The sequence below is a fragment of the Parasteatoda tepidariorum genome, chromosome 10, assembly GCF_043381705.1.
Source record: "Parasteatoda tepidariorum isolate YZ-2023 chromosome 10, CAS_Ptep_4.0, whole genome shotgun sequence".
Classification (NCBI taxonomy): Eukaryota; Metazoa; Arthropoda; class Arachnida; order Araneae; family Theridiidae; genus Parasteatoda; species Parasteatoda tepidariorum.
Window position 1 is genome coordinate 47916777 of NC_092213.1, and position 20385 is coordinate 47937161.

General features: G+C 28.8%; 1 protein-coding gene across 1 annotated transcript in view; it reads left to right on the plus strand.

Moving 5' to 3' along the window:
• LOC107444943 (equilibrative nucleobase transporter 1) overlaps window positions 1-20385 on the plus strand; it is a 74686-nt gene that overhangs the window by 20609 nt on the left and 33692 nt on the right. The window contains exon 2 of the mRNA XM_043045135.2: window positions 16433-16584. Coding sequence (XP_042901069.1) covers window positions 16433-16584 — 152 coding nt within the window. The remainder of the gene's footprint in view (window positions 1-16432; window positions 16585-20385) is intronic.

The window sequence follows — 20385 nt, forward strand, 5'->3', positions numbered from 1 at the left end:
TTATTCTCTCTATTCAATATATATATATATATAGTGAACCTAAGCCATCCAGAGAAGTCAACGAAACTCACGGATTACGCATTATGACAAACTAGCTTTTCAGCAGAAATTTTTTTGACGGAACTAACATCATTTGCGTTACACGCAGAAGAAAACCATGAAAACCTACCACGGTGGCAAAGCGATTCGAACCCCTGATCCATTTACCATTGAGGATATTTTATGTTAGCACTCTGGGAGCAGCATTCGTATCAACCAGCAACCCTACGGTTGTAACCTGGGTCACCTCAGTTGGAGGTGGTTTAAATTCTTCTGTAATATTAATATTGCAGATTCAGTAAAATGGAATGACATTCTTTGCAATCCTCATCAGAATCAGACTCACAGCGAACAGCAATGCATGAGCGCATCCGAAAAAATCATGAAAAACATGAAAAAACATGATTAAATCAATAAAGTTCGGTCGTGTCTGAAAATTTGTTATTTTTCTCCTCATTCTCAACAAAATATATCATGCCAAGCAAAGAAATGAATTTTGGCAATAATATTTCCCCTGTTCTAAATTTATTTAAGAATTCTTCATAAGAAATTAAGTTACCAACTTTATGAAATTTAAATTTTATCCTTGTAAATATTGTTACTTCTGGTTAAAAAAAAAAATCCAGTGGAAACAAGATTTTTCCTAGTCATTTCTAATTCCTCCTTCTCATATTGAAATTCCACATATTCCACTGAAATTTAATTTTTTTAAACACGCATTGTGGGTCATTGGATTAAAATTTAAACTAGTTTTATTTTTATTTAGCATCGTTTTTAAAGTTTAATTTGTTCCTGCAGCAAAACTACTGATATTAAATTAAAAACAATACTTGCATTGATGAAAGTTCAGCAAAGATACATTATTGGAAAATATTAAAATTAGTGAATATTGAAATCTTCCGATGAATGTCGATATTTTCTAGGTCTATTTGGTGAATATTCGAAAATATTTATGAAATTTCGAAATTTTTTTTACACCAGAAATGTGAATATTCAACATGCACTGAATAGAAAGATCGTGAACGTAAAAATAATGTAAACAAATTTTTTTTCTAATTATCAACTACTGCTCAATGCTAACATTTCCCTGTGTTGGAACGAATTAAGGATATTAATAACTGAATTACGACTGAAAAATAACTGAATTTTGAACTACCACTTAAGTGACTCTGAATGCTAACATTCACCGAAAAAAAGTTGACATGCCTCGAATTTCGGCCATTTGTGAAATCATTTGTCATACCTTTAAATTTAAAATTTAAATATTACCTTTTTCTGCTCTCAAGTTAATTTTTATTATCATTAAATAGGTGACTAAAAATTTTAAAAATCTAGATAGTAATGTTACACTTGTAGTTATAAATAGGTATAGGTAGAAAATTTTAATCTTTTCCTACATGAAACCATTAAAACTCTCATAGCTTTTAAACTATCGACTTGCTTTTGTTCTCTTTCAATTCAGCATAAAAAATATATATAGGAACCAATAATTAACTTGTTTATATAGAAAATCTGAGAAACAATTATTAGTTGAAAACTCTACTTTTTACTCACAGAAATTTTAAAAACTCTTAAGCTATGAACTCTATCTACTTTGTTTTAATTTGATTCGATTCAGCATAAAAGATACAAAGGGAACAATACTTTATCTCTCAAGATGGGAATTTCAGATGCGTAAATAAGTATAACCAAATATTGCACTTTTTTAGTTTTTATACTTACTAAATCCCTTATAACTTTTGAACTACTAGTCCTCTCGACCTTTGATTAAAAGATACATAGGGAACAATACTTTATCTCTCAAGATGGGAATTTCAGGTACGTAAATAAGTATAACAAAATATTGCACTTTTTTATACTTACTAAATCCCTTATAACTTTTGAACTATTAGTCCTCTCGACCTTCGATAAAAGATACAAAGGGAACAATACTTTATCTCTCAAGATGGGAATTTCAGATGCGTAAATAAGTATAACCAAATATTGCACTTTTTTAGTTTTCATACTTACTAAATCCCTTATAACTTTTGAACTATTAGTCCTCTCGACCTTCGATAAAAGATACAAAGGGGAACAATACTTTATCTCTCAAGATGGGAATTTCAGATGCGTAAATAAGTATAACAAAATATTGCACTTTTTTATATTTACTAAATCCCTTATAACTTTTGAACTATTAGTCCTCTCGACCTTCGATAAAAGATACATAGGGAACAATACTTTATCTCTCAAGATGGGAATTTCAGATACGTAAATAAGTATGACCAAATATTGCACTTTTTTTTATACTTACTAAATCCCTTATAACTTTTGAACTATTAATCCTCTCGACCTTTGGTTTAGTGTAAAAAAGTTTACTTAAGAAACATCTCAATTACCGTGATGTTTAAGTTTTTTCTTCTTTTTACCTCCTTCCACCTTCAGTAAATTCAAGATGGTGGCTTAGCCATCCCTCGAAAGAGGAGTCAAACTTCAGTTTTCTATCTACGCAAAGTATACAAAAAAAAGAAGAAAAAAAATTTGCACCTAAACCACAACTTTTTAAATAATTCGTAACTTTCTTCTAATTATTACAGCATTGAGCGTTTTTTTTTTTTTTTTNTTTTTTTTTTTTTTTTTTTTTTTTTTTTTTTTTTTTTTTTTTTTTTTTTTTTTTTTGCTATCCGAGAATTGGCCAAATTATTATTTTGGCTAAAGTTATTTCCATGAAATATTCAACCTTCTCAAAATTCTTACCTAAGCATTCTATTTTCACTACGAGTTTATAATATTAAACGTGCATTTTTCTATTTTAGCTACTTTCTGTATATGTGTCCCTTTGTCCCCTCTCTGATCCTGTTTCTTTTTAAATTAAATAATATTATTCATTTGTTATATATGCAATTTTTGAATTATTATGTTAAGATTAAATAAATATTTATTTAAAAGCACTCTATCCTATTTGATATTGATCAGGCGCAAAAATTAGATTGTTTTATCGAAGAAAATCTAAAGCATGGTTAAAAAGCCTTAAAATTGAAAAATTTATTTAGAATTTATTTACAAAAACTGATTATTCTTAATTGCTTTTAGACTAATAAAGAACTTATGGTAATAATATGAATTGTTTCAGGTTTAGTAAAAATGTATTAAATATAACTAAACTAAACTCAGTGGTGCGGCAGCCATAGGGAGCCAAGACCTACTGTGCCTATCTCAGTTTTCTTAACCTTGGACTCTGGGGTGCAAGAGCAGGTGTTCCGGTTGGGTGGTCCACCGAAAGCGGAACCCCCAGTGTTTTAGTAGTTAGGAACCCACAGTGTTACTTAAAATATGTTGCTATTATATGTTGCTGTTAAATGAATGGAAAATCAGTCGGCAAAATCTAATTTTATAAAGAAAATTCTAAAATTTATTTAAAATTTTTTAAAGAACAAACTGAGTTTAGGAGCAAAAATAATTTCAGATTCGAAATTCCCACACCCGCATTAGTCAAGATCAAGTATTTGTATAAACGCAACAAATAATTTTGTTGTTGTATAATTATTTTTGCTTTTTCTCTATTAGTTACGAGAAAAGCCTTGATGAGCAATAACCATAATATTTAAAATAAACATTTGATGTAACCCAAGGTAAAATTACAGAAACCCCTATAACGATTGTTAGATAAATTCATATATATCGTATAATGATTGTTAGTTATAAAATGCAAATGTTTTGAAGTGGAGAAAATATAAACACATGAATATTTAAATCACGATTTACCTTCAATTGAACGATTAAGCTTAGTCTACTTGTAAAAAAATCGGATAAATTGGTTGTGAAATCGAGAAACCTTTCCTTTGTCTTTTTAAATTAGAAATAAATTAGAATTACATTTAATAGAATACAAACATGAATCCTATGAAAATAATTATAAGTATAAACAAAATGAATTATACTATCATGATTTTGAAAATTACATCTCGATTTTAATGAAAAGGCTACGAATATAATTATTTTTACCTTGCTCTCAAGATAAGATTTTTTGAGAAAAGCCTTGGGTAACAAAACTATTAAATTTATTTAAGTAAACATTTGAGATTATACAAGGTAAACATTAGTTAATAAAGTAATAGTAGCAAGGAATCCTTGCTCACGCTAAGTTACAAAGTATCTATAGCAAGGTTAAGTCCGCTCATTGTGTTTTATTAATTGTTTTGGCCCATAAGATTGTAAATTCAGGGTTCAAGATTAAATGTTTTTTCTTCGTAGGTCGTAAAGTACGTAAATTAATCTGATATCTGTAAATTGTAATTTTTATCGGATATGAAACAGGAACAGAACAATATAGTTGTAACTCCGAAGAGAATGAGTATAATTGAGAGATGTTTGTGAACATTCGATTTTCTAAATGATAAGTTAATAGTAAAATATTCATGAGTTAAAATTTTGATTGTATAACCGGTAAAGTTCTCAATTAACGGCAAAAGTTACCAAGCAATGTCGGTTTTTTTAAAATAAATAATAAATAAAATTTTGGTGTAAAATTTTTTTAACCAAGTGTTAAATTTTTTTGATAAAACAATAGTTAATAAATCGTAGAAAGTACTTATGGTTAAATGGTAAATGGTTAAATGGTAAAAAGTACTAGCACTCTGAATGCATCATCCACGAAATTCCCTTTTATCGTAAAATTTTACACCATAATTTCTAAAGTAATATTTATTTAATTATAGTGATTCAGTGATTTTACAGTAAATATTACTGCATAAAAATTACGGCATATCAGATTTTCTGTTCCGTACCATGTTCGAGTAAAAATGGATATTACGGTAAAAGCTCATGTTTATCGCATTTTGATTCTAGTTTTTTTTCAGAGTACGAATTATTCAGTAACAACGTAAGTTATTTTATAATTTTTAATCTTAATATAAAAATTTATTGCTGTACCATTTGTGTTCCATATGCAACTAAATATTTTTAATCAGTTTTATTTGCAAACAAATTAAAAATAAAATTGTCATTTTTAATTTGTCTATTTTCCTCCAACAATCTTCCCTCTATTTTCCTCCAATGTACAAGTTTAAAAACATTATATATAACAGGGGGTCGCGTAAAAGTTGAAACAAACTACTAGGGAAATTAAGGCACGCAATCAGAATTGAAATTGCATAGAAACCCATGCCCGGAAATGTCGTGATGCGCGGCAAGGGACGTGTTCTCATAATGAACTGTTTAGAAGCAAAGAAACAGTTCGTAATAGGGAAGCGCCCCAAGCTGCGCATGGTGAAATTTTCTTGACAATGTGCTCTAATTATCCTAGAAATTTGTCTCAACATTTATGTGACCCCCTGAGAAGCGTAACGTGTTTAAATTTGCACATTTCGACAAAAAAATAAATAAATAAATAAATAAACAAAAAAGAAACAGGCTAAAAATTTCATTTAAAAAATGTATTTTGGAGAGAGAAATCAATTGCAGATTTAAAATCAACGATACAAGAAGTTCTAAGATCTGTTAAAAAATCTCATGTAACAGAAAACAAAAACAAATCATGGTATATATGTAGCGTTATCATTAAGACATAATTTTTAAATTCAGGATAGAATAATTAATTTTGTTTATTAGTATGTAAATAAATAAAATCATCATATTATAGTTTCTAATATAAAGTATTTTAATTAATTTTCAATTTAAAAATACCAGAGAAAGGTTTTTCTAATTCACGATTACGTTGCATTTAAGATTGGATAAATCCTACAACTGAAAGTAAATTGAGATAAGAATTTTCATGACTATTCATTTTTCTTGAAGATATTTATAATTTATAATTAACACTCATTTAACAATTTAAAGAGGTCATAATAAAATTCATCATACTGGTTTAAATTACTTCATAAGTTCATTTTACTTTGAATATTTTAAGTCTTTATTTAAATCAGTTTTATGGTTATTATACATTATAATGTTTCTTTAAAAAATGTTGGGAATAAGATAAAAATAATTACATTTTTAGTGTTATAAGTGGAAATAAGGTATAATTTTCAAATTTAAAGTAGTATCAAGTATTTAAAATAGTATGGATATCAACATTGAGCAGTTAATTTAGATATTTTAGCTAAAGAAATTATAATATAATAAGAAATAGAAAATGTTTCCTACTGTACAATCAACCCTATCCTTTTGGGGAAAAAATTAAGATTAATTGTAATGTTAAAGGTAAATAGAGATTTGAAATCTACGATGCATATATGTGTGTTTTATTATTAAGTATCATTATACCATTTATTGGAATTTCCGATCATTATACTATCGATCATTTTACGAGTTTCCAAAACATCATAATCTAAGCTTTACCTTGGATAACCTTAACTTCTTATTTAAATAAAATTTATAGTTCTTTCTAAGCAAGGATTTTCTCACAAAATTATAGGAACAAGGTAAATATGATTACATTTGCGTTGTTATTAAAATTATGATAAATTTTTCTAAATGATGACATGCTTGTTTATTTAATATGTATATGTTTATAAGTATTAAGCATTAAATTTGCATATGATTTATGTTTAGATTCTCAAAACTTTTTCGGCTGTTCTAGTTTAATTTTTATTTTCAAAGGAAAATTTTTCTAATGATCGACTAAATCTGTTATTTTGTGAATAGACAAAGATAAATCGTAAAATTGAAGGTAAATAGTGATTTGGAATTTCATATAATACTATAATTATCACTATCTATAATATTTGTCTTTTATAATGAAAAAACAGTATATGAATTATAAGAAATATGCTAACAAATTAATTATGCAAGTTTTTATTATGCATGAGCTAATGTTTTACTGAATTACCATAAAAATATTTGTTTAAATAAAATTCATGAATCTTGATTACCAAGGACTTTATCAAAATACCACAGTAACAAGCTAAGATAATTACACTGACATTGTTATTATTAAAATTATGATGCAATTTCCAAATTTGGAATATTATAATTCATTTAAATTATTAATGGTTTTCAAGATAAATATTGAAGGACAACGCACATTTTATATGTGTGCCAAATGAATGTTTTAAATATCGTATATTTTGTTTTTATTAACCAGAATTTTAGACTTTTTTACCATAAATATTTTTACCATACAATACGGTAATTTTACTATTTTTTTTTCTCTGTGTTACAAATATGAAAGGCATAGTAAAAAAGAGTTACGTTTTTACTTCCTAATAAATTTCAAATTATAATGATTCTATAACAACTTTAAGTTCTATTTTAGCTTTATTAGAAATACTTTCGTACTTTCTGAAATATTTTCACCTCCCCTTTACGTTGCTAGATGACCTTCTGAACACTTTAATCATAAAGTTAAACTACATCATCGTACTGCTTAAATTTGATATACGGTATTACTTTTGAATGGTTGATTTCAATTTTTGATGATCCCGATTAACCGTACATTAAAATGAATGATTTAAATACCATAGTTTAAGTTTTAATTAATCAGAATCATAGTTTTTTTTTTTTTACCGAAATTGTCATTAAAAAACAAAGCGGTAATTTTACAAGAATTTTTTTTTATCCTTGCATGTAATAGAATGCTGTTTAATAGCATTACACTTTAATAAAATCACATAAAAACGAAATATTATTTTTAGCTCAATATCTAAAATGATAGTATTTGGAAGTATTATATACAATTTTTCAATTCACAGACAATTTTACAAGACATATTGTTTTAATATGACAAATACGAACAAATACAAATTCTGAGCAGATTATTTTAGCTTAAAGTTTAAAACAGAAGATCTGCTATTGGAAAAAAATCATGCAAGAAATTAAATCCTTTAGAAAAAAAAGCACTTTTAAAACTTAACCTAACCGTTATTCATAAGTTTTTTTTAAACATATTAACTGTTGTACTTTTTAAAACTTTTTTAATTTATGTGTTCTGTGAACACATTTTTATTATTACGGCATTATAAAGGTACAATGTTTACTATTAACGTATTTTCTTCATTGATTAGAGTTAAATTTTATTAAATTATTTAGCTCTTCTTACAGTTTTTGAAGTGTGTGAGATTTGTAGTATGTATACTGACAATCCCATTTAATGATAACACTGGGGAACAAATTTTCTTCAGTTATTCAAATACTTGATCCTGCCTAATACTGAATGTCGGAATTTCAAATCTGAAATTGACCTTTCTACTAAGGCCTTAGATTTGTTTTAAAATAAATTTTTTTAATCTATTTCAGTCAATAAATTTAATTTTAAAAATTTTATATCTAACAAGCGGTCGAGAAAATGTTACAAAAACTTCTAAGGGAGTTACGGCTCATGAGCAGGATTGAAACAGCATAGGAACACATGCGAAAAATATCGTAATGCGCCGCTAGGGCCGATTCCCAATTAAGAACTGTTTCTGCGTCTTTTTAACAGGTCATAATAGGGAAGCGAAACTAGGCGAGTTTTTCCATGCTTGCGCTTTTGTACCATTTTAGCACTGATGATGTATATATATGTATATATATATATATATATATATAAAGACGTTAAACTTAATCTTAACGTGTATATGCTTTTCACGTGTTTTATAATGAACAATCATTTCAAGATTTGTAAGGGTTATATTATCAATCAATTACCGGGTATCTATTACACTAGAAGAATGCTTACTTTGAATTTTCTCAACCGCTCATACAAATAAATTTTATATTTATTGTTCCCCACACGTTTTCTCGAAAATTTGTATGGAGAAGCTAAAAATAATTAAATTTCCAGTTTTTGTTTAAAAAATAAATATTAGAGGGACCGGAAAGTAATGTCGTTTCGCTGCATTCGTTATTTGTTATCAATATTTTACTTTTAATCAATAGTGTATTTACCCGAGTTAGCAACAACCTTTTAATGCCGGATTGAAATTAAATCGAAAAAATCAATTAGTTTTTAAGACTAACGAATATTTAATGCTCCGAAACGACATTACTTTCCGGTCTTTCTAACATTATAATTTATTTTCCAAATTCCTAATCGTATAATTGATTTAAATTATTTTTCGTTAACAGCACTCAATAAATAATTTGATATTTATTCTCTCTATTCATTCTTAGCTATTTTAATTTAATTTCAATTTAGAGAAACACAAAGGAAAATTTATTTATTTTTTTAATGAACGATCAATTCTTCTTTTAATTTGAAGGGACAAAAGAAGATGGTATAATTGAAGGTAGATAAAGATGTAAGATTTCATGCGTGTATGCTGAAATCACCATGCATAATATATGGGCTTTTTTTATACTAACGATCATTATACGATTTCTGTTAAGATTTTAATATAATGATTCAATAAGCTCAACTTAAAGTGAAAGGGAATCCTTGAAAAAAGGTTATAATATACTTTTGTCTGGCTAGTAGTTTCATTGCATTCTTCAAATTTATGATCGACAGAAATTTTTTTCTTCTTGACCTTGCGAATTTATTTTTTATATGGGTAGGTACAAAATGAATACCTCGAAAGCCTTTTATTTGAAATGTTAATTAAATAAGGTGTTATTGAAGGTTTTATTTAAATTTATATTTTCCAGTTAACAAGAACAAACTAGGAGAACATTGTTCAGTTTAACAAATTTGAATATTAAAGAAATTTGGAACTTAAGAAATTGAATCGAAATAATGCTCAGTATGCTGCAATCTTAATATGAAAGTTGAACCATTTTAACATACTTCCTTAACAGAGCTGTGTGTAAACAAGGCTATGGAGGTTACACTATTTTTTCAATGAATGATGTTGCCAGTTTTATCAAAATTTTCGATCCCCTTTTCCTCTTTGCCACAAAATGTCACACTTCACCATATTAACTTCCCCCTTGTCTTGTATCACGCCTTATTAAATCAAGATAGGTTAGAAGGTCAGAAAAATATGTCATTGATCATATTTTACACGGAGGAAACCGTAACGCATGGCAATGACATTTCTGGCAAAAAAAATATTCTAGTAATAAAAAACCAAAATTTACGGCATTTAAACCATTCATTTGATAATTTTTTTATTTATACGGTGATGGTTTCCGGAAATTCCGATTTCCATTATAGTCTCCTCATTTAGTGAAAGACACAAAACTCAGTAGCAAATTTAACCGAATAAATGGCTTTAAAATATTATAATAAAATTATTAAATTTATCGCATTTACCAAGTTTTATAGCATATTATAAAACTATATTTCCTCATTAATTTTAATAAAATCATTGCCAAAATGTTTCGGTAAAGATTATCAAGCTTTATGGTGTTCCCATAGAGCCAGAAACGCGAGTAATTTTGGAATGTTCTGGTACTTTTGACTATATTTTTTCGTTTTGAGTGCATATTTTATTTTTAAACTTTAACTACGTTTTAATGGCATTTGTATGTATAACAATGATAATGATCAGATGGGTATTTATTTTGATAAAAAAATATTAAACAAATTTTAAAAAGATGTTTAGCGTGTTGATTTTAAATATTTTTATTTTATTCAAAATGTGGATTGTCATACTTCGTGTTACTCCTTCTTTACCCTTTGCAAAACTGTCAAAATTTTATGAGCCCCCACTCTTTCCTTTAACTGTCACATCATTTATGAAAGACCTCCATGCAGGAAATACCGATTGATTCATTAGTACTGTGGAAACTAAGTGGAACAGAATGAAAAAAGCATTTTTGAACAAAAATATTTTAAATTTCTGTAAACTGTTTTACGTAAAAATGTGCTATAATACATCCCCGAATATGATGTTAAACAACCCAAAAAATTGCGCGAATGAACAATTCATCCCGGTTAAGCATCAAATCGGACTATTTTATACGATTTAAACGGTGTGATTTAAAGCTAAACGCTTAAAATTGAATAATCTTGCAACAAACTCTCATGCTTTCACACCATACGAGAATTATTTTCAATTCCAAAAAGATCACTGTTGGCTTACTTTGAATTTCAAGAAATGCCAAGTAGAATATCATGAGTAGTTTGTTTACAATCTTGATTGAGCTGAATAGAGTTTGCAGCCACTTTCAACGCAGACATTCATCAACAGAAATAAAAAATTCGCTTTAAAAATGCTTGTATTTCTAATTATGTAATAAGGTTAGTTACATTTTAATTTTTAAACCTCTGAGAAATGAATCAACTGATTTTGCATTGTATAATTTCCATCCGCCTCCATTTTGTTAAGCCTAGTTTGAATTCCTTCTAAAGATTCTCTCTTTGTTATGTGGATGTTTGATTTGCTAACTTATTTTATTTTAAGAATTAGAGTATATATGCATTTGAAATTACTGATTCTTACTTCAGATAGTATTGTGAAAATAACTCAACTGACACTTGTGTGTATCTTAACTTTCTGTTACAAATTTAACGGTTATTGAATAACAAAAATGGTGGTGGCTACTTAACATCAAGTAGTGCGAAAGAACAGTGGTGTTGTGAATCATTTGAGTCAAGATTTAAGTATGAACTAAACCATAGTATAAAGTAGTTGGCACCATTTTTTTGATGTGGGGATAAACTAAAATATTTTACGGTGCAGTCACAATCAGACGAAGTTACTGTCTCAGAAAACGATTTATTGTCTCCTAAAAAAATTTTACATTTCAGAAAATTTTTTAATGTTTTATACTGAAGTTATTCTTCTAAATTAAACAATAAAAATTAAATTCAACTTTTTGACCCTAGAAAAATTCAAACACGGTCGGTGACCAAATTTGAACTTTTTAATGTTAAAAACTTTATGTATATGTTTATGTATATGTTACCGTGTATGTATTTAAGTATACGCTACCGTGAATGGCAGATATCAAGAGAATGTCGACTTGTCAACAATCACATAGTCGCTTTGGTGAATGTCCGAAATATTTGTTATATCCGATTCGTTGATATTATTATATTTATTCGATATTTTAATATCTGATGATAAATTAGGAGAAACATGTTCGAAGTACCGGTTAAATGCATACTGCACAGTGAACTAGAACTTGAAAAAACGTTGATGTAGGGCATACCGGGCAGCAGCACTGAAACTTAAGAAAACATCAGTGTAGGGCATATCGGGCAAATGTATACCGAGCAGTGGCACTTAACGAGACCTAGTATATATTTCGAACATTTACCAAAGTTACTACGCGATTGTCACCTTTGACCGGTCGAACTGAAGTCGACACCAATTCGGTTATTCAAAGTAACATTTATATTATATAATAAAACACAGTATTAATACATTAAAATTTAAAAGAAAAAAAATTATTTCAAATTGTAGAGATTAAGAAATGGTCAAAAATAATTAGAAATTGCATTTTTATAAAAGCATTTACTTATTTTTTTCAGTTTCTTTACTCTAATTTGTCTGTAAATAATAAACTTAAGGAATGTACTCTGTATTAGACATAATATTAATTTTTAAATAATTTGAAATTCAATTTTTAATTATATCGTATCGCATTTGACTGTAATATCAAAATATACTACTCAATTATCTATCAGAAGCTATAAATTATTTGTAGCTACTTAGAAATTCTTATCTCATTTTGTAAATATGATTATGTAAGAAATTTTTCATAATACTGATTTTGTAACATTTTTTAGCGAACATACTAAAGATCATGATATCTTTAATATGCCTTTAACTGCTTTTTCAAGAAATTATGTTAAAATGTCTTATTGTTGCAATGAAAATTATTTTTTTTTGTTTTATGCACTTTTGTAAGTGGATGTTTTATCAGTTGTTTTTTTTTGTCCAGTTTTTTTAAATAAAATATTTTTTTTTTAATCAGTAAGTGCATTGTCAATTTCTTAGATATTTGAAGAGATAGTTAATGCACAGTTTCGAGCAAATTGGAATTTAAGATATCACATTTAGAAATCGAGGAAACATAAAAAAAATAAGTTAAGCTAAACAAACTGTCAATAACGTGTCGACATGTTGGTAGATGATGTTTTAAGTTATCATTAATCTACTCATAACGATTTGTTCATTTTTGATGCGAATCAGTTGCCCAGAAGATAGAGCTCTCGCCTCCCAATGAGATGACGCAGATTCGGATCCACGCTGTTGCTAATTGGTACAAACTCAGCTTCCGGCTCTCACCGAAGACAGTGCTGACGTAAATATCCTCAGTGGTAGATGAATCATGGCTTATAATCCTCTTTCCGTTAAGCTAACCGTTGGAGGTGTACGTAGTTTTCCTCACCATGTAACGCAAATACTAGTTAGTTCCATCAAAAAGCTTTCCACAAAGACTAGTTTGTCCCAATGCTTAATCCAGAAGTGCTCTTGTCTTCTGGGTTGGATTTTACAAGGTTACGTGGTTGTTGCGTTGTTGTTGCTTCAAAGGCCACTTATCAATATTAGCATGCCTGTTTGGTGTAACCAAGCGAGTTTAAGGCAGAGGGTGCATTTTTTGTTTTTCAGTGGCGTCATCTATGGACAAAAATATTAATTAAGCCACACACGCATCACAGCCCGTTCATAGATAGGACCTATTCCTACATCCACTCTTTCATCCACAGATCGTAACTTTGACCTGAACCAGAGAATGATCAATTTCTGATTCAGTATCTCCAGAGGTATTGATGTGTTATAAAACACGGGGGACTTTCACCTTACAGATTTAACGTGCACCAGGTGGAAATCGAACTCACGACCCCATTAACATGGACCCAATGCCCTACCTACCCGGTGTTGCTACAGAGTTAAGCATTGATTGTCGTAAAGTCATATTTGAGCCTGTTGTAAGTCATGTTATTGTTGGGAGGGAAAAAAATTCAAATAGTTTTGGTGAAGTGAAATTAAACTGCTGTATTTTGTGCGATGAAATATAAAGTCAAAATTTCTATCGATAGTCAGATGCCAAAAAAAAGAGGAATGCTTAAATGTCTCAATAGACTATAATTTTCACTAAAATAGTAGTCTAACGCTCAATAATGTGTTGCGTGCACTCAGTGACTTACTGATAATTATCGCCAAATGCTTTTAACTGTCATCGCGTGATACAATCTTCATTGTCAGTGGAAAATATAATTGATACAATTTTGTGGTTCAAAAATTTTTCACCGTACTTTTCAAGGCTACGTTGGAGGACGTTGCAAAGGTGAAAGAATATTAATTGTCCCGTAACCATGAAGAGATACTGGGATTCCAATGTCTTAGTGCTTTTAGAACATTTTTACCACATGTGTGGGATCTATTCAAACAAAATGAACAATAAATGAACTTTTATAAAATTAATTATGCTTCTTGATACGCGTTAACTGAATATTTATGATGAAAAATTTAAACATGCCTTGAAATTGAATATTCATTGAATGTTCTTTAAATGAATATTCATTTAATTTATTAAAAAAATGCTTTTTAAGAATTCTAGAAACGAAAATAGTGTAAGAAATAATGAATATTTATTAAATTAGTAGATATTTATAAATTTATAAAATTTTATTTACTATTTGATTAGAAAAGTTAATTGATTAATAATTAAATGTACATTAATCATTTTGAGTTTAATCCATTTTTTTAATAGCAGTAAATTAGTCTAGAAATAAAAGGTCACTATAATTAATAATTAATATTTAGTTCTTTTTATTTGCGCTTTGCTCTCATTGTATGTCATATGACAGCCTTTGCAATACAAACGTTTCTCGTATGAAAATGACAACGTTTTAGTGCTCGAATTAAAAACTTTTTTTTGAAAGTTATTTCTTGTCGAAAAATAAAGAAAATCTAACAGGTTTCAGAATAAATTTAAACGTAATTAAATGAAATTTTATGAAGTTTGACATATCCTAAAGAAATGGAAACATTAATAAGAAATGGAAACAGTAATAAGAAGAAATTCTGGTAAAATTAGCATTATGTATAGCAATGACATTTCTAGTACAAAAAACAACAAACGAACATAAATCTGGTTAATAAAGACCAAAATATTTTGTATTTGAACCATTTATATTTTAATTTTTTTTAATTATGCGGTAACGGTTTACCGAAAAATCTGGTTTTTAAAATAATATTTCTTATTACCATAAATTTAGCAACAAAAAAAAATTTGAAAAATAAATTCAGTTTTTTTTGTCATGCTCTAAGATATCATGATAAAATTACCAAATTTTACCACATTTATATGACTTACCTTAAAACCATAATTCACTGTTAATTTTACCGAAGCGCTTCGGTAAAAATTACCAAGGGTTTTGGTGTTATTATAGAGCCAGAAACACATTAAATATTACCATATTTTGGTAAATTTGACTTTCTTTCTCAGGTGGATGAATCCGCAAAATTCGTATTTCAGTTCGTATTGTTACTAACTTTTTCAAAAGTGCAATGAATTTTATTTGTGCATATAAAATTTTCTTAGATAATTTGTTGGTATTCCTCTGAAATTCCTGATGATATATTTTAAAATTGTTTTTTCTTTAAAAAAAAACATTATTTGGATGCTTGTAGTGTGGAAATTAAGATATTGATGCTTTAATTTCACTGAGTATAGTTTAAAATATATGTTACTGTTAGTTGTCACGTAAAACATTGATGAGTTTGAAAAGAAATGGTTGGTGAAATTGTGACAAGGGGTTAACAGGATGCATAACATAACACATTTTAATATGTGTTGTCATTTATTTAAAGTCAACGAATAAAATATTTTTTATACTTAAAAATATAAATACATATTTAACTACACCAAAATATGAGCGTATTTATATTTAAGCACTAATTACTCGTCTAATCATTGTTATTGTTATGCTCACATTTGTCTTCAAAACCTATAGTTAAAATTTAAAGATGAAATTTGAAATATGGTCGAAAACATGGAGTTCTGTTTCTGAACAATGCACATGTTTATCAATCACGATGGCTCAGGGTATCCCCTGAGCCATCGTGATGGTTCACGGTATTGGAGCGTTCGCCTTCCAATGAGATGAACCGGGTTACCCCACTGATAGCTGGTCAATACGAATTCCGCATCCGGCTTGCACCGACAACAGTGTTGACGTGAAATATCCTCCTTGGTAGACGGATCATAGGTTAGAGTCTCCTTGCCGTCAGGCTAACGGTGAGAGGTTTTCGTGCTCTACCTCCCCATGTAACGCAAATGCGGGTTAGTTCCATCAAAAAGGCCACGAAGGTAAATTTCTCCCAATACTTGATCCAGGAGCTCCCTTTTCTTCTGAATCGGGTTCAAGATTACAAGGTTACGGAGTTGAACATTAGTAGTCGTAAACCCAAAAATTGTGTCAACGACGGTTATAAAATAAAAAAGGAAATGTGCATGTTTATGTACATAGATTGTATATGTATATGTTTGTGCAATTTAGCGTGACTTGTGACAACCATGAGGTGAACTGTGACAAAATTTATGTGCTTCCTCTAATTATAAATTAAGAAAATAATAATATTATATTTTGTTTCAGGTTACACTAGCACATGCAGTGGGTTGCAACGCTCAAGATAAAATACTCAATCTTGGATACACAATAGGAATATTCTGTGTAGGATTTAGTGCATTCATATGGGGTTTCCTTATTGACAGGCTTGGACTCAGAATTATCAGATTATTGCTCAAGTGCGTATTCTTCTTCTTTGGTTTTAAAATATATTTCATGTTTTTGTCTCCTTTCTTATTCACATACATCTCAAAGTTTTCTATTTATGCTATTGAAAAAAAATTAAAGGCATTTTGTGACATTTACCAAATGTATCCATTTTTATAATAGTTTTTACTAACAATGCTTAACTGCATCAAACTTTCCTCTAAAATTTATCTAAATGCTTCATAATCTCCTAATACCTTAAATTCTAGTAATTATTTCATCTATTAATTGCGTCTAAATGTCTCTTAATTTTGAATACATGTGTATCTGTGGTAGCAATTTTCACTAAATGTATCTAAACGTTTCGTAAATCCTAATAATATCGAAAGTGTTTACTGTCATAATAATTTCTACTTATTGAGAATAGCTGCATTATAGCGTCTACTAAGTAAATCTTAATTCATCGTAATTCCTAATGATATATTACTAAAGTTTCTACTGTTATAATAATTGCTACTCACTGAGTGCATCCTAACTTCTCCAGAATATATCAAAACGAATCGTAATTCCTAATGATATAATGCTATTAAAGTATCTACTCTTATAATAATTGCTACTCACTGAGTGCATCCTAAGTTCTACGAAATGTATCAAAGCGAATCCATATTCCTAATGATATGATACTATTAAAGTATCTACTGTAATAATAATTTCTACTCACTGAGGGCATAATAACTTCTATAAAATTTGTCAAAAGGTTTTGTGATTCCTCATGATATGATATTACTAAAGTGTTTACTGTTATAATAATTTCTACTACTTGAGTGCATCATAACTTAATTAATTTGAACTAAATGCAGCGAATCGTAAAGTAAATTTTAATAATTTCTTTGAAAAAGTAAAATCTAAAGACTTTGATTATGTATTGAACATTAAGAGGCATAATTTATTTCGTTTTTGATGTGGTTTTATTTTCTTGATTTAACATTCCTAAAACCGTGCATTTGCGTCTTCGAAACGTAAAAATTTTTTTTTTTAATACATCACAAAAATGTTATTTTGTAGGAAAATATTATGCTGAAAGTGTTACTTTAAGGTCACAGAAAAAACTTGAAAGCTTGCTTAAGTTATGTTTTGCTTTTGAAAAATTAAAAAGCAGTGAATTAAAAACTAGTGAAGTTAAAGCAAAGCACTTCGAATTAAAACCAACTAAAAGGCGTAAAATTTATTTCATGAAACATATTTTCAAAGAGCTTATAGTCTATAAAAATGACGTATCAATTTTTGGCTTTCAAATTGAACATGGCATTAGCTGAGGAATCTCAATAAATTAGAACCAGAATATATACTTGAAATTTCAACTAGAAGATTGGCTTGTTCGAGTAGACTTTTTCATGGGTATTAAACGAAGCTTTTTAGCCTAGGAAAAGGAAAAAATACTAAGCGTTTAAGTATATTTATCTCAAAACTGAGGCTGAAATTTAAACTATATATTCTTTCTACAAGAAAATGCTTGGACTTAAATACACACAAATAACTTAAAGTTTGAAAACAATCTGGAGTAACATTTGAGAGCAATTATATTGCTTCATTTATACAAATAATTGATTTTACTTGTTTCTGGTGGGGGGCTTTCATATCTGAAGTTAGCTTTGCTTCTAAAACAGCATATTTTTTTTTAAAGTTGCATTTTTAATTTGTTTTTTAAAATGCATACATTTAAAAATATTATCTATAACAGAGGGTCATGGAAGTGATGCGACAACCTCTCATGGGAGTTAGGGCGCATCCTCAGGATTGAAACTGAATAGAAAACCATATTCGGAAATGTCGTTGCACGCCGTTAAGGGCGCTTTTTAATGATGACCAGTTTAGAAGCCCACGAAGAAGCAGTTTATAACAGCCACTAGCAGCGTATTATGACATTCTAGGGCATGAGTTTCTAAGCAATTTTAATCCCGATGATGTGCCCTAGTTCCCCTAGAAGTTTGACACAGCATTTACGCAAAAACGTGCTATATATTACGTTTTCGAACTTGTAAATTTCGACAAAAAATATACCAAGAATGTCATTTAAAAATTTGTATAGAGAAACCATTTGCGACTGGACAGAGAAACTGGACAGAGAAACCATTCGCAGCATTTGAAATCAGCGATACGAAAGTGTCGCTGATAAGATCTCTTAAAAAATTTAAGCAACAGACAACAAAACCTAATTTGTTTCCTAGTGTTATTAAACTTAATTTTTCTTGCTAGATGAAAATCATGAAAATGAATGAATGATTCTCAATATTTGCTAATTTTTATTCTATTCAACATTGAATAGTCGAATCAATTCAATGTTGGAGTTACTTTCGAATGCTAAAAATTTTATCAAAACGCTTTTCAATTTCACAAATACATAGCCTTCCTTTATAATAATATTATACGCCATTTTATAATTAGCGTAAGGAACGTTAGCTAAAGACAGACAAAGCTTAATCCACTAATCAAGAAAAAATCTTATACAGTAAAAAATTCCGGATCACGTTACAGTATTATACCGTATACAGTATTATACCGTATCTTTTGCAGTAATATTTGTTTAGTCAGAGAGATTCAATGAATTTTCTGTAATTATTACTGCAAGAATTACGGTAAAACAACTTTTTAGTTCCGTAACATGTTCCGGTAAAAATTAATTTTATAGTAAAAAGTGCCGGGATCTGAGTGCCAGTACTTTTACCTTAATTTGAATCTTACTTTTTTATGGTGTGAAAGTCATGAAAAAGCCTTACTAACAACAGTTATTCGCTCTAAGCGATTAATTCTTATTATGCCAGGCCCTTTGAAGATTAGCCTTATCTTACTAATTTTGACGAATTTATCGTGCTTAGTTAATTCGGTAGTCAAATAAAATACTTGATTTATCCGACATGTTAAAATCTATCCTTGAGGGAATGTGTACATTTTTTAATCGCTTACTTAGCTAACTGTCATTTTTAATTAGGTTAAGAACATAAGTATTTTTTTCTTTCTCATGTTAATCCTCTCATGTTGTCCACTTACGATTGAAAAATAAATTGCTAGATGAGCATATCTTAGGAAGCTCAAAGGATAACGTCGAAATCAATCTTGATTAAAACATGCCTTTTTTTATTAGAACGATTATATCCCAATATAATCGTTCCCAATATAACTTTCTGAAAATAATTATAAATATTCAATGAAATTCTTATGTTCCTTTGAAAAACTGTCGATTATGTCTTTTCTTGAAAATCATATTTCAAAAAGATTTATTCAGCTTTTAATTTGCTGACTGTTTGATGTTAATCGTATCTTCTCTTCTCTTTTAATTGTTTTTTTGAATGGGTTTAAAATTATACTACGAGAAATATCGGTTTAAATTTGAACTGTAAGTTAAGTACCTTGAACAGCAATTTCGTATACATATGCTTCAAGCTTCAAAAAGTGTGAAATTAAACTGCATTGTAAAAAATTCAATTATGGCAAAAAGTACTGGCACTCAGGATGCTGGTACTTTTTACCACAAAAGCCATTTTTACCGGAACATGTTACGAAAAAAAATCTGATATGCCGTAATTTTTGCAGCAATAATTACCGTAGAATCACAGAATCACTCAAATTAACTAAATATTACTTTAAAAATTACGGTAAGATATTTTACTGTAAAATGGATTTTTCTGATGATGCCATGAAAGTGAAAGTACTTTATGTCGTAATTTGATCCGGAATTTTTTTCAGTGCATGTTTTTGCTCAAGTTGAACTTTGTAACATATAATCAATGGATAAGGCACCCAAAGTGCCGTAACATGACATCGTAATTTGATCC